We start from the raw sequence: 14,001 nt of genomic DNA on the forward strand, positions 1-14,001 counted from the left end.
TGAATACGTAATCTCCGCCAATAAGGTAGGTTTATTTGTAAGTGTCTGCATGAACGCCATTCACAACTTCCTGCTCTTAAACTGTCAAGGTAATTCAACCTGGAAGTGCTCACAGGCACCGCACACGGCGATGTTATAAGAGTGGCAAACACTAATTAAAATTCCCTCTTACAAATATATATATTTTTTTTTAATGTTAAAATAGCGAAGTCAGCCGGCTCCTGCATATACATGCTGTATTAGCAGAAGCAATAGATACAATAGTAACAACAGTAATGGTATTGGTAATGATGATGGTAGTGGTGATAGTAGTAGTAACAGTAGTAGCAGTAACAATGTTGATAAGCAGTGATAATTGTAATGATATGGAGAATGAATGCAGTAACAATGTTAATAAGCAGTGATAATTGTAATGATACGGAGAATGAATAATACGCACAAAAAAGTAACAATTATCAGATAAAAATATTATGAAGGAAAACAAAGAAATATCTTGAGGCACAATTCTTGTGATTAGTTTATCTTAAGTACTTATCTGAACAATTATTTTCGTTCAGTAGAAAAAACGAAAATGATAATGCGGCAGACAAGGATATCACCAGAGGAACCAGCGTGTTGTGGGAACACTGTGCCTTGCCACCTCTCACAGAGGTGTCCACTTTCTTGTTGTTCTAATTTGTTGTTTACTTGTTGTTTACTTGTTTACTACATTTCATTAAAGGATGTATTCCTTTAGATAACTGAAATTTGGTTAAAAGCAGATTTATTAATAGAAAGAATAAAAAAAAAAAATTCTTATCGTTCATTGCAAGTGCAGTTTGTTCTGACGCATGTACACAAGGAAGTAGAATATGTACAAAAGCAAAATACAGGATGAATATGTACAAAAACATGACAAGTAGAATATGTACAAAAGCAAGACATAGGAAGACTAGAAGTCATCTTAAAAGTACATGTAATACTATAAGCCTGTTCTCCTGCCTGGGCACGCCCAGCGGCCCGCACAAGACGCGGCAGGGAATGCAAGGGAAACATGTTCCTGAATACTGTGCACAGGAATGAATAATCCGTCCTTGTATCTTGCTTCCGTTGTTCTTGTAAATGTATCACGCTTCGTCAACGGAATGAGCCCTTACATCCGCTTGTCGTAGGATTTTGCTTCCCATAAGTCCTAGTCTCCGATTCATCTTATCGGGGACAACAGACTTTGTCAGTATTCTCAGTGGAGCATTGTCATCCCCTGAACAGGAACAAAAGTGTGCATGAGTTTCATTTTAATGGCTGTCCTGGCGAGAGAAGAGGCAGCTAGTGGTGCGCGTGCATGAACACACTCAGCAGAATGAGGGTCGCTATGCCACAGCAGATGCACACCACCTTCTCCAGCAGAAGGCACACCTCGGAGGTGGGCTTGGTCTTCGTGGATTCTGCCTCCAGCTCATTATCATGGTGGTGATGGTGGTGGTGGTGGTGGTGGTGCGGGAACTCCTTGGCCAGAACCTCTATGAATATCACGTGGATAAAGATACCTAAGAGAAAATAAAAGGTAAATTGAATAATGACAGTGTAACACGATAAAGTATGTATATGTGTGTGTGTGTGTGTGTGTGTGTGTGTGTGTGTGTGTAATAATTAAAAAAAATATCATAGTAATCATACAAGTCCCATTATTTCTCCAGTTCCACGAACTTCATAGCTGCTATTTTTTCGTGCTTTACCGCATTCAATCATTCATCCTTGAAAGCATTGCCTGCTTGCCAAACATTGCTAAACAAACAGTTTTCACAAAAAAAAAATATTCACCAGCCATCCAAAAACTTACCAGTGATCAATTACCACCCGCACCACACAGCTGATGCAATGACTTCAATTCATGACTTTAATTCTCGGTATGCAAATTCGCATACAAGGAAAATTACAGCGTCAGTTACCTGTCGCAAAGGCCTCGAGCACTGCAGACACAATTTCCCTATAGGCTGAGTTGGCTGACTGCAGACCCACCCCGGCAGCGATGCCCAGCGGGATGGTGGAGGTGAAGATGATTACGTATAAAGCCTTGCCCCACCGACTCAGCGTAGTATTGTAACTGACCTGAGAACACAACAGTACCATATAGTATGTGTGTGTGTGTGTGTGTGTGTGTGTGTGTGTGTGTGTGTGTGTGTGTGTGTGTGTGTGTGTGTGTGTGAGTGTATGATGTGTGTGTGTGTGATGTGTGTGTGTGTGATGTGTGTGTGTGTGATGCGTGTGTGTGTGATGCGTGTGTGTGTGATGTGTGTGTATGATGTGTGTGTGTATGATGTGTGTATGATGTGTGTGTATGATGTGTGTGTGTATGTGTGTGTGTGTGTGTGCGCGCGCGTGCGGAAAATATGAAGCAGCGATAGGAATGACTCACCTCCATGCCGAAGGAAAATGCCATAACAAGCTCATGCACCAACACAGCGACTGAAAATTCTAATACTTTCTCCTTCTGGGTCTGGAGGCCCACGGCCATGCCCTCGAAGAGTGAGTGCACACCCAGTGCTAGCAAGAAGATTATCGAGGTGGGCACGCCGTGACCTGCAATCCAGAATGGTTATTAGGATTTAAAAGAACATCGATGTGTGCGAGATGTTCCTTCGCAAATAATAAACTGACACGGGTCCTTACCGCCATGCTCGTGTCCAACGTGACTCTCCTTGACGTAGTCTGGCGGAGGGACGCCATTACTCTCGGGGTCTGGGTTGTGTGTTGCAGGGTCGGTGGAGGCTTTGGCCAAGAGGGTGCTGGAGGTAGCATTGCTCGTTTCGCCTCCACGGCGCTCGTTTTCTATCACATGGACCTGTCAGGTGACACATGGGTTTGCTGTCCTCTACCATTATGATAAGGGTGATTACGATAAAATTATCTTGTATGTGGTTACGCATTTTCAGGCATGCACACACGCCCGCGCGCGCGCACTCTCTCTCTCTCTCTCTCTCTCTCTCTCTCTCTTTCTCTTTCTCTTTCTCTTTCTCTTTCTCTTTCTCTCTCTCTCTCTCTCTCTCTCTCTCTCTCTCTCTCTCTCTCTCTCTCTCTCTCTCTCTCTCTCTCTCAATGCAGTATAATAATTAGACCATACCAATTTATCGATGGTAAAGATGATAAGGAAGCCGCAAATGACGACGAAGAATCCCCATGGAAACTCAGCGAAGGCCTCCCAGCTTTCGTCCGTGTGGCCCAGTTCCTGTGCGAGTCGTGTGATGTTAGTGTCGTGGGGATTGTTTGCTTCAAGTTATGGTAATCATCTCAAGGGGGTGATTAATCGGGAGCACTGGAGAGGTCGAGGAGGCAACAGATAACAGTGAAGGTACAAGATTAGATTAGATCATAAGAACATAAGAAATAAGGGAAGCTGCAAGAAGCCATCAGGCCTACACGTGGCAGTCCCTGTATGAAATATACCTACCTATTTCCACCTACCATCCTCATCCATAAATCTGTCTAATCATTTACTGCGAATGTTTGATGTTTTCATTACACGGAATTAGAGAGCGATTTAAGATACTGTGAAGTTATTTCAGTAAAGGAAACATAACTGGGAAGATAATTCATTCAGACACACACACACACACACACACACACACACACTAAACGTCGCTTGCCTCTTGATACGTCTTCCTTACTCGTAATACACATTAACCCTGAACACTAATTGACTTGTACCTCATTGCATTATAGTATCTTGCATGCTTATAAAGGGTAAATAAAATCAGACGGTACATATCACGAACGCAACTTGTGCTATGGTCTTTCTGTTGCAATGACATTTAAAAGCGTACCCGAAGCAGTTTCAAGATCATCCACCACCTATCACTTTTAGATTGATTAAGACCCCATGATGTTAGTGTCAAGCCCTGCATGTGCTTACTTACCCACTTAGCCTAATTCGTTTCGTATTATGTCTAACATTACTGGTAGTGATACAAGGTGAAAGGCCGTAACAATAAGACTATTTGGACGAGAATAAATCTTATGTATTGCTTCTGTGTGAATGGATGTGTGTGTGTGTGTGTGTGTGTTACTTTAAAATGTAAATATGATAACAATGATATGTTAAAATCCAAAACAAATATTTAAAATTTTACGACCGTAACTCTTTCTCTCCAAAACATGGATATGTTTAAAGAGCTGGTCGTAGTGCGCAGGTAGTGTGAGCTCCAGGTGACTAGACCACTGATCTAAGCATGCCATTTCAACCCTCACTGTGACACGGTAGCACAAAACACACATCACGAATATCAGCTGTTTATAAGGAATGGATCATTAGAAACTGTGCTCAAGTTCTCACCTCCAGAAAATTATGAAACTTGCGATCCGCGGCGGGAAGTAGTCCCATGAAGCATACAAAGATGAACACTCCTGCCCCAAAGCAAGACGCACAGGAGAGGATTCGGTGCCTAATCACAGCACGAGTCACTAACTTCTTGGACACTCCGCGAAGGAGCACCGGTGCCAGGCCCACTCCCGTTGTCAGGAGGAAGATAATCCCCATAAAGAGAAACTGTAAGCTGTACACCTCCATCACTAGTGTCTGTGTTGTCTCTGCTGCTGAGTGACGGAGCGGAATGACTTGTTAGAGCTTGAGGTATCGCAGCGGGTAAGTTCGCTGCCTCCTGCGGAGTTGCAACTGTGTGTTGTCAGTGTGTCTACCCCAGGCAAGTCCTTCTCTCTTATAGCCAGTTGCTAGTAATAGCAAGGACAGGATCTACGTCTGGCACCGACCCTCTCAGCTGACACACTGATGGGGTGTTTGAGTTGTGTGCCCACCCGTCACCTTCCCTTCCCGCCCACTACCCTGCTCGACCATGTCCACCTGTTGTGCCAGGCTGGCATCTCGCATATGCACAATGTTACCAACCACCCCGCCCCCACACATTTTAAAGTGCACTTTTGAGAAACAGAGGATTTGGTCCTTTGGTATATATGCCGGCGATTAAGTGCAAGTTTGTTTGGGCTCTGCGTACGTGCCCTCATGTACACCCATAAGCTCATTCATATACATTTTACTTATGGTATTCTGAGCACCAATACTTAGCACGGCACCACGCATGCGGCACGGCGGGCACGCTTATCCATCCTTGTCACGCCTTCATTCGGTTGGCACTCGCTGCTCCCACAATGTAACCTTTCCTGCGTTCTACCTTGACGAATATTTACTGGATTCGGACAAGAAAAATAGCGTTACGTGTGTGAGTACGAAGAGACAGCCTGTCATCACAATTACTCTACACACACCCGGGGTGCTATGGCTTGGGGAGGGAGGCTTGAGGGTTATTTGACGCGCTACGTGTTCTCTGATCGTTTGCTTTCGTGTTACAATGACAACAGGAAGAAGTCCAACATGCTTTATAAATACAATGTGTGTGTGTGTGTGTGTGTGTGTGTGTGTGTGTGTGTGTGTGTGTGTGCGTGCGTGTGTGTGTTGTGTGTGTGTGTGTGTGTGTGTGTGTGATTCCTAAAACACAGGTAGCTCAAAAGTATTACTTCAGGTAAATCATTTGCTAAAAAAATAATATGCCAAGTGCGGCTGGATGGTTGTGATGATCGCCGTCCGAGTCGATCTGTGGCTGTTTGGGCAGACTTGGAGGTGATTATTTAGGAGTTCACAATCACTCCCGTGTCCCAGGTGATGCCCACAGGCCATGATGACAGACCATAGTTCAGAATATATTCACAAAGATTGGTTAATTGAATATCATGTGTTGGAATGTGTTTATATTGTCGATCTTATAATTATTATAGTTTTATCTGGTTCAGGTGTCTTCATTAAGTTTCATATGTTTGAAAACGTAGCAAGACGTGGTCATGCAGTTTATCGTGAACAAGTGTTTAATTTACCTATTTAATTTAAATCCATCCCTATGTTTAATCCATCCTTACGAACACGAGCGGTGAAATTAATGAGATAACCGGAGTAGCCAGTCAGACACCATTCACTGAAAAATACAACACGAACCAGAACCTTTATTTATCTTATATGAACTGAGGATCGTGCAGCTTCGGATAATTTATACATCCGTCAACTCTAAAAGTGCCTTTCATTCCGGTGATAAAATACAACTTAGTAAATGTATAATTTATTGTAGGGTAATGGTGATTTTAAGTGCTGCTGAATTATTCAATTTTAATTTTCTAATTTTACATGATTTTAAAGTTTTCACACACACACACACACACACACACACACACACACACGTGGAAAGATGAGCACTACTAGACACCTTATCTCAGCAATAATCTGCTCAACATCACGTGACTATGGTTCTGATTATGACAACATTATTCCACACGTGTTTAGAACGCAGTGTGTATGTGCGCATCAATACAGTAGTATGAGGGATTTTACCAAGAAAACGTTCACAGCTTATCTAAGTGGAAATTACACATTTGAACATTTACGTGATAAGATGGATAGTTTGGTGAACGATAATTAAGGAAACGCGATGTGGTGGAAATGCCACACACGGCACCACAGCGGGCCGTGTGGCGGCGACTTTCCGTCCTGCCGTCGTGCTCGGCAACGTTCGCTGGTCGGGGTATCAAACATCTACTTTACATTTTACTGGTGTCAATAATGCGTATTACCTCTTGTTGATCTTCCAGAAATAAAGACATCCAAGGTTGTTTCAGTAACTACAATTTTACATATTAAACCAATGTTGTTATGTTTTGATGGCAGCTTTCTAATTGTTTTCCTTGTGTGATAAGCACGAACATTGGCATTTATCTGAGAGCTGATGCAATAATAGACGATGGCAGCCTTTAGTGTGCTATACACCGGTCGCACAGTACTGACACATGCGGTGGGGAACCAAGTAGTAATAATTGCGTCTTCCTGCCTCCCCTCTCGTTGACAGACTCGACCCTTCGCTACGGCTGGCACTCTCCCTCACGCTTCTCCTTCCACGGAGCTTTCCAACACTGCCGTGCTAATGGTGCCCAGGCTTCCGGACCTCACGCATCATTCTGGCGGTTTCCTTATTTTTACAAGACTCTAGAATAACGTATTCCTAAATTTTTCTGTCCTGAGTAATTTAAGAACGTGCGACGTACATTGTTTAGGGAGATGATATTTTATAATGTTTATTTTTTCGACAAATAACAGTGATTTGAGGAGAAACGTTCGAGATCTCTCATGTCATACAATCATGGAAATAATTTGTGCCAAAAGTCCAAGTCATATCTGCGAGAATAAGAAATACATCACTCACAGCAACCCCTCGCTCTTACGATTTAGGCGAAGCGTTAAAAATTAATACAAAATTTAGGCCAAATAAATCTTCGGCGTATTTATTTTCTTCACCCTCTTTCTCTCTCTCTCTCTCTCTCTCTCTCTCTCTCTCTCTCTCTCTCTCTCTCTCTCTCTCTCTCGTGTGTGTGTGTGTGTGTGTGTGTGTGTGTGTCTAATATATACGAGTGTGTGTGTGTGTGTGTGTGTGTGTGTGTGTGTGTGTGTCTAATATATATGAGTGTGTGTGTATGTGTATGTTTGTGTAGTAGACCAAATTCAAGTATAGATGAGATGAGCAGGGACACATCTAAGGCTTCTTTTTCCTTTATTACAACCTTTCACCTTCTCAGAAGACATCTTCAGGCATTGCATGGCGTAGTGAAGATGCGGAGTCCTCACAGTGTTAAGAGCCAGCCATATACGAGTATACATGTATATATTAAAAAGGTATTTGATTACTTATGTATTGCGCATATGCTCGTAATTATTTATATATATATATATATATATATATATATATATATATATATATATATATATATATATATATATATATATATATATATATATATATATATATATATATCTTGTATATTCTGTTGATTATATTTTATAAAAGATACGAGAGGCCAAACCTGCCCTTTGCTATGTCTCATGAACTTTAGTGAATAATTTTTATGTCCTACGAAAGCTGTGGCTTATTGGAACTAGCTGCATTACCATCATTTGTAAATAACCAGATGTAAATTGCTCAGTGGCCAAATAAATGTAATCACTCAACCCGTCTCTCTCTCTCTCTCTCTCTCTCTCTCTCTCTCTCTCTCTCTCTCTCTGTCTCTGTCTCTCTCTCTCTCTCTCTCTCTCTCTCTCTCTCTCTCTCTCTCTCTCTCTCTCTCTCTCTCTCTCTCTCTCTCTCTCTCTCTCTCTCTCTCTCTCTCTCTCTCTCTCTCTGTCTCTCTCTCTCTCTCTCTCTCTCTCTCTCTCTCTCTCTCTCTCTCTCTCTCTCTCGTAACATCCTTGCTTTCAATCTTGATATCACATGATTAGAGTAAGCTTTTCTCTTTCTTCTGTGAACGCTAAATTAGGGCAATGAAGGTAAAACGAAAATAAAACTAGACAGCAATATAAAAAATAGAAAGCAAATCAATAGTAATGAATGAATGTTGTACTTTCCTTTATCAAATGCGGAAAAAAAACTCTATTAGCATTGTCTTTGAGGGAGAAACTAAAGAAAAATTACCATCTGCATCTCCTCTCAAGGCGAGCACCATCCCGATACACAACCAGGCACAGTGCTAGGTGTCGCCTGTCCGGCGCCGAACAGAGCGCTACAAGAATTCTACTATCCCCTCTATAGCTCATCATCCCCTGTGTACTAACTGTGAGGAAAAGACGAGGCAGTGAATAGTTTCGGGCAGTAAGCCCACCCATGACCTTGGTGGGGAAGGTCAGCAGTACTACCTTCCTGTGTGCGTGCTTTGCGGCTGTCCTTTCGAGAGGGAGCGGGAGGTGGGGGGGTGCAGGAGACAAGATACAGTATACATCATCCTGGGACTTGTAACCCTCCTGTATGCGTGCTGTGTGGCTGTGCAAGCGACCAGGGCCCGTATTAATAAAGAGTCCTAGGAGTACTCTTAGCAGCACTCCTAGAAGTGCTTTTATCCTCGACTTAGCTTCAAGAAGTTGCTCCTAAAAGCAACTTTTACTTTCAAAATCAAAGTTACTCTCAGCAGTAGAAATGCCGCATAAGTAACGGCTTTTCTAAATGTAGCAACATTATTTTGAATAAAATATAACAAATTGTCGCTCTTTTAGTGGTTGTTTATGCTTGTGAATTAGTCTTGAATATTTGTAAGTAATTCTAGACTATTTCTGAGCATTATTAAGAGCGATATATAATTTTCGGACATGTCGATAATTTAGCGGATGTAAACAAAACGCCGCTCTCCATGCCGCTTGTCTTCTCAAAATGGATGCAGAGGACGGCAGCAGGTTCAAGAGTGAAAGAAATTAGTGCATTTATAAAACGTTACTCCTTGTAAACCTCTTAGAGGAGGGAGAGAAAAAAAAATATATATAAGAAAGGATAAAAATTATCCGGGAGTGACCTCCAAGCAAAAGAAGACATTGTTGCCCATCTAAATTAAGCACATATGCATATATATCATATGCATAGTATACTCTCTCTCTCTCTTTCTCTCTCTCTCTCTCTCTCTCTCACACACACATATATATATATATATATATATATATATATATATATATATATATATATATATATATATATATATATATATATATATATATATATATATATATATATATATATATATATATATATATATATATATATATATATATATATATATATATATATATATATATATAAATGAATAAATAATACACAAACACATACAGATGTGTATGCATGTATGTATTGTATGTACGTATATTCCACCTTTGTTGACAAAACAGACTTCACTCTTAACTCGAAGTACTTTAATCTTTCGCCCACTTTGAAAACACTTCTATTAGCAAATCCACAACTTTGAGTTTTCTTTTAGGAGTTAGGAACAATTATGAAAGTAATCTTTACTTTGAGAGTAACTTTTAGCTCTCAAAGTGTTCATTAATACAGACCCAGATTCATCACCCTAGGACTTGAACAGCGTGAGGTATGAAGTGAAAGAAAGAAAATAGCCAAAGACTATGATTGCCATGTGATCTCGGCTCCGTGTGATTTTCATTAGTATCGATTTGTGTATTCTCGTCAGCACTTTCCAGACTGAATCATTACGCTTATGAACATTATGATCTCACAAATATTTTCCTGCAGTTTCTCAGTAAAGTTTACCGAGGAAATGAGCATGACTGAAAAGTAATAACGATGAGATTACTGTGTATCAGCATTTATTACTAGCGGAATTTTTGGAAATATCTGATTCTCCCCAGGATCTTACAGATAACCCACCTTCTTTGTTTGGAGACCCAGCGATCACTGGTAATTCCAAAGATTGTGTTCTCAGTAATCCAATCTTCTGCTGCCGTAGCAAACGATTGTTTTTCCAAACATAACGACTGTGTTGTTCGAGGTTAATTTGGTTCTGTTGCCCGTTCTATGTCGGTTACTCATCAGTGAACTTACTGGATTCAGTAACTTATCAATATTATAATCCCAATGCCTGAAAAGATATTCACAAATTACAATGAACGGTCGCTTGATTTTTATCTAATTGATTTGTTTTTATGCATTTTCCCGATATTTACAGTTTATTTATCTATGTTTACCCTCTTCGCCTGTGCTACCTGTTGGGAATCAAAATCCAGGCAGTGGTGAAGCGCGAGTCGCGTTCCTGGCTCGTTCAAGGTAACAAACACAGAAGCAGCGAGGATGGATGCTTCTTTTCATTATATGACGCTAGCCTTTCCTGAGAACAATTTCTATAGCTTCCTAATCCCTCCTCCTAACTATCCTCCTGTGGCCCCACTGCACAAAACTTGTTCTTCATTTCTGTAATTTCTTCGCTCGTGTGTTTACTATATATGTTCATCTATATCTTTCATGTATATAAATATGAAAGGCATCTTTCTGCAGCACTACGCAAAGCACTTTCATCTAAGGTCTTCATCATCCCTCAAGGTGAACTTATGACGAACTAATTTCCCTGTCGAGCGAGGAGCTAAGGCGCTAACACTATCACTTCTGTGCACGTAAGCTTTGGTCATACGGATCAGTGACTTGTTAGTTTTAGCATGTCTGTAGCATGGAGGTTGGTTGCAAATATATTATTGTTATACGTATATGTGTATCATGAATAGAATGATACGAAGCTTACTACTACTGCTGACTATGTTCCTGTGCTTGTGCCTTTTTAATTCTCTTGTGGTGATTTTGCATATAAAATGAAACCCACAAAACATAATTCTCAGAACTCATCAGATTTACATATTTGTAATAACTGCTTCTTTGTAAATAGATGACATTAAATACATTACCAGTCCTTACATTAGTACCATCTCTCATGTATCTATTCGTAAATACACTGATCAGTTTTTTACAAGGCTGCAATAGAGTACCAGTGCCAGAAATGCCTCCCTATCTGTATATTTGTAAAATTGCCTCAGAGTATCGCTGGACATTCAGCTATGAAGGGGTCTCAGAGCACCCATTCTGACGCATCGTTCCTTTATTACAAATCACTGTGAGACATTTATTTTTGTTCTGGAGGTACCACTAAGTATTATAATGGTTCGATGTCGGAAACTATATTCTTTATTTGATTTTATGTAGGTACTTTTTAAGATTTTGTACAGAAGTTTGTGCTAGTGATTGTTGCATATCACAGTGTTTTAGGAAACTGGAGGATATGCTTGTCATTCATTCTCACCGTGCTGGTTTCCTGGTCGTGAACAAGGTTATGACAGTACAAGCTCTTTTCACTCGGAGGTGGGTTCAGGTGGGTTAAAGTGGGGAGTGTGGTGGGGTGTCATAAACAGTGTTCTCAAACGCACCAGCGCCTTATCACGATAGTTTCTTACGGTCTGAAATATCAAAGCTTTCGAGAGTGTTTTCATGTTACTAGTGGTACCTCAACAAGTAAAATAAATAAATAAATAAATAAATGAACAATATAAAACAACAAAATAATGATAAAATAAGTAAAATAAATAAATGAATAAAAAATCGCAAGAACCAACTAATCTGTGTCTTTCAAGATAATTCTAATGAAAGCTCAAAGCGTTTAAGAACAAGCCCATGTTCCCTCATCACTCAAGCTTCATTGTTTCCACATCCTACAAACATACGCGCCATTATGAAATCATTACATTTGGTTTGGAAGAACAGAGCCTACCATTATAGTGGGACACTTGTTTACAGTATATCATAACTGTGAAGCAAGCGCACAAAACAGTCCGTGTAATAACAACTTCCGGATAGTTGCCGGATAGGAAGCCTAGATGAGTTACCCATCACCATTACCCGTTTTCTTTCATACTGCTTGTTTGAATGGGGATCTCCTCTGTTCCCCCACTATTGATAAAAGAAAAGAAAAGATAGAAAGAAAGAAAGAAAGAGAAGAAGAAGAAGAAAAAGAAGAGCAGAAGACACTAACGCTGATTCATTTTCCCCTTCTAATGCGTCAGTTCCCCCTTCCCAAGTGTCAGCTTACTCTCACTGGCCATGACCCGTGTCGCTTGCGTGCATTTCCGGCACATTCCCTGCGTGCTCAAGGGAGTACAACAACGGGATGTCTTTTTAAAGTTTGGAATACAGACCCTCCTCTTCTTCCTCCTTTGTCTGGACTCTGGCCCGCATAATAGGTATAGGAAAGTAGGAGGAGGAGGAGGAGGAGGAGATGGACGAGATGCATGAGGTTCTTAACAAAATAATTATAGCAAAACAGAATTCCCTATAAATATTTTTCTAAGGGAAATTCACACACACACACACATATGATACTGAGTAACCATAATAATATCAAGAATAGGAAAGTTAACAAATCATAAGAAAATGCTTAAAAACTCAATGTATTCTCCCAAATGAAACGCAAACCCAGAGATCTGAATGAATTTTCAAAATCTTCAAAGGATTCATAAAAAAAAAAAAAAAGACAGTTAACCGTTCAAACATCGTTATAAACAATGACGTGAAATACAGAAATGCTTTGAGACCAATGAAGCTAAGCACTTTTCAGTATACATGTTGTCAGGATATGAATCACCTTACCCTCGAACATGATTATTCAGCCCCATTGTATAAAATAAGAAAAAAGAAAAAAAAAAGCCAACGAATGCTACACTTAGTATCCCTTGTTTGGTTGTTACCAAGGATTCTACCTTGGTTATTATGTTTGCTCTAGGTTAACCATGTATTTCAAACTACCAGGCCTCTTTTTTTTCAGTTTCATCACGTTGTTTATTTATTTATTTTTAAGTGTTGCATCTTTAAGTGAAATCCAATTTGAAGGACAGGAGTTGATAAAATGAAGGACTTTTACTTCATTCTGTGCAGGAGTAGAGCCTCCCCTCCCCCCCCTCTCCTAATGAAGACAGATAAGGTCATCGTATAATTAGCTCCTTGAAGTCTGATCATGACGCCTTCCATGTGTAAGATGGATGAGCCATTTCATTTTTTACCGTCACTGAATTACACTAGATATGAAGACCGTGTACCTTTATTATCTTTGCCCAGTCATACCTCTGTTTCTGTGATAACGAGCCAAACAGGGGAGAATCGTGCACCAAGCAGCGTCCACCTGCTTGTTTCTGAATGTTTCTAGTTATCGTCATGCAACGCATCAGTACCTATCCAAATTATCACCGCATTTCTCATATAATCCTTTTCGGAATAGAATAAATTAATCTTCAAAAGTAGTTTACTCGGACAGGAGCGTGGTGCACACCGAGCGTGGTGCAATGCGCAAACCGCAACACTGCATCGTGTTGTTACCGGAATGCTAACAGTGGCAGTGCCTTGGTAGCCTTTGAAGGTATTGGAGTAGGGTGCGAGTCGTCTCGCTCTTATTAGGTAAGACAAATTCGAGGCATTACTAAGTTTGTCCCGAGGCTGAGCTGTGTGTGACGACAGACAAAACCATCCTTTCTAACACGTAGATATTGGAATAACAGTGTCTATTTGAATTCCTTGAATGCAAGAAAAACTAGTTCAAAGTTTGTTTCGTTCTGCCTCCAAGTATCTGTCCACTGCATGTCGCCTTCCCTCATCCTGTCCATCCCAGGACATCGCA

The 14,001-nt window shown here is 40.5% G+C and overlaps 1 protein-coding gene across 1 annotated transcript; it reads right to left on the reverse strand.

Moving 5' to 3' along the window:
* On the reverse strand, positions 1-4,796 carry LOC135106934 (zinc transporter ZIP1-like). The gene is made up of 6 exons (XM_064016387.1): positions 4,310-4,796; positions 3,101-3,205; positions 2,650-2,821; positions 2,396-2,559; positions 1,929-2,088; positions 1-1,526 (listed from the first exon to the last, which is right to left on the reverse strand). The coding sequence occupies exons 1-6, from the start codon at positions 4,541-4,543 to the stop codon at positions 1,306-1,308; spliced, it is 1,056 nt and encodes a 351-aa protein (XP_063872457.1). The 5' UTR covers positions 4,544-4,796; the 3' UTR covers positions 1-1,305.
* Between the last annotated feature and the right edge of the window lie 9,205 nt (positions 4,797-14,001).

Source organism: Scylla paramamosain, chromosome 14 (genome assembly GCF_035594125.1).
Source record: "Scylla paramamosain isolate STU-SP2022 chromosome 14, ASM3559412v1, whole genome shotgun sequence".
Classification (NCBI taxonomy): Eukaryota; Metazoa; Arthropoda; class Malacostraca; order Decapoda; family Portunidae; genus Scylla; species Scylla paramamosain.

Coding starts and splice junctions, on each gene's coding strand:
- LOC135106934 (XM_064016387.1), bottom strand. CDS start 4,543: ATGGAGGTGTACAGCTTACAGTTTCTCTTTATGGGGATTATCTTCCTC. Junction 2,560..2,649: donor CGTTGGACACGAGCATGGCG/GTAAGGACCCGT, acceptor TCTGGATTGCAG/GTCACGGCGTGCCCACCTCG. Junction 1,527..1,928: donor GCTCGAGGCCTTTGCGACAG/GTAACTGACGCT, acceptor ATTTTCTCTTAG/GTATCTTTATCCACGTGATA.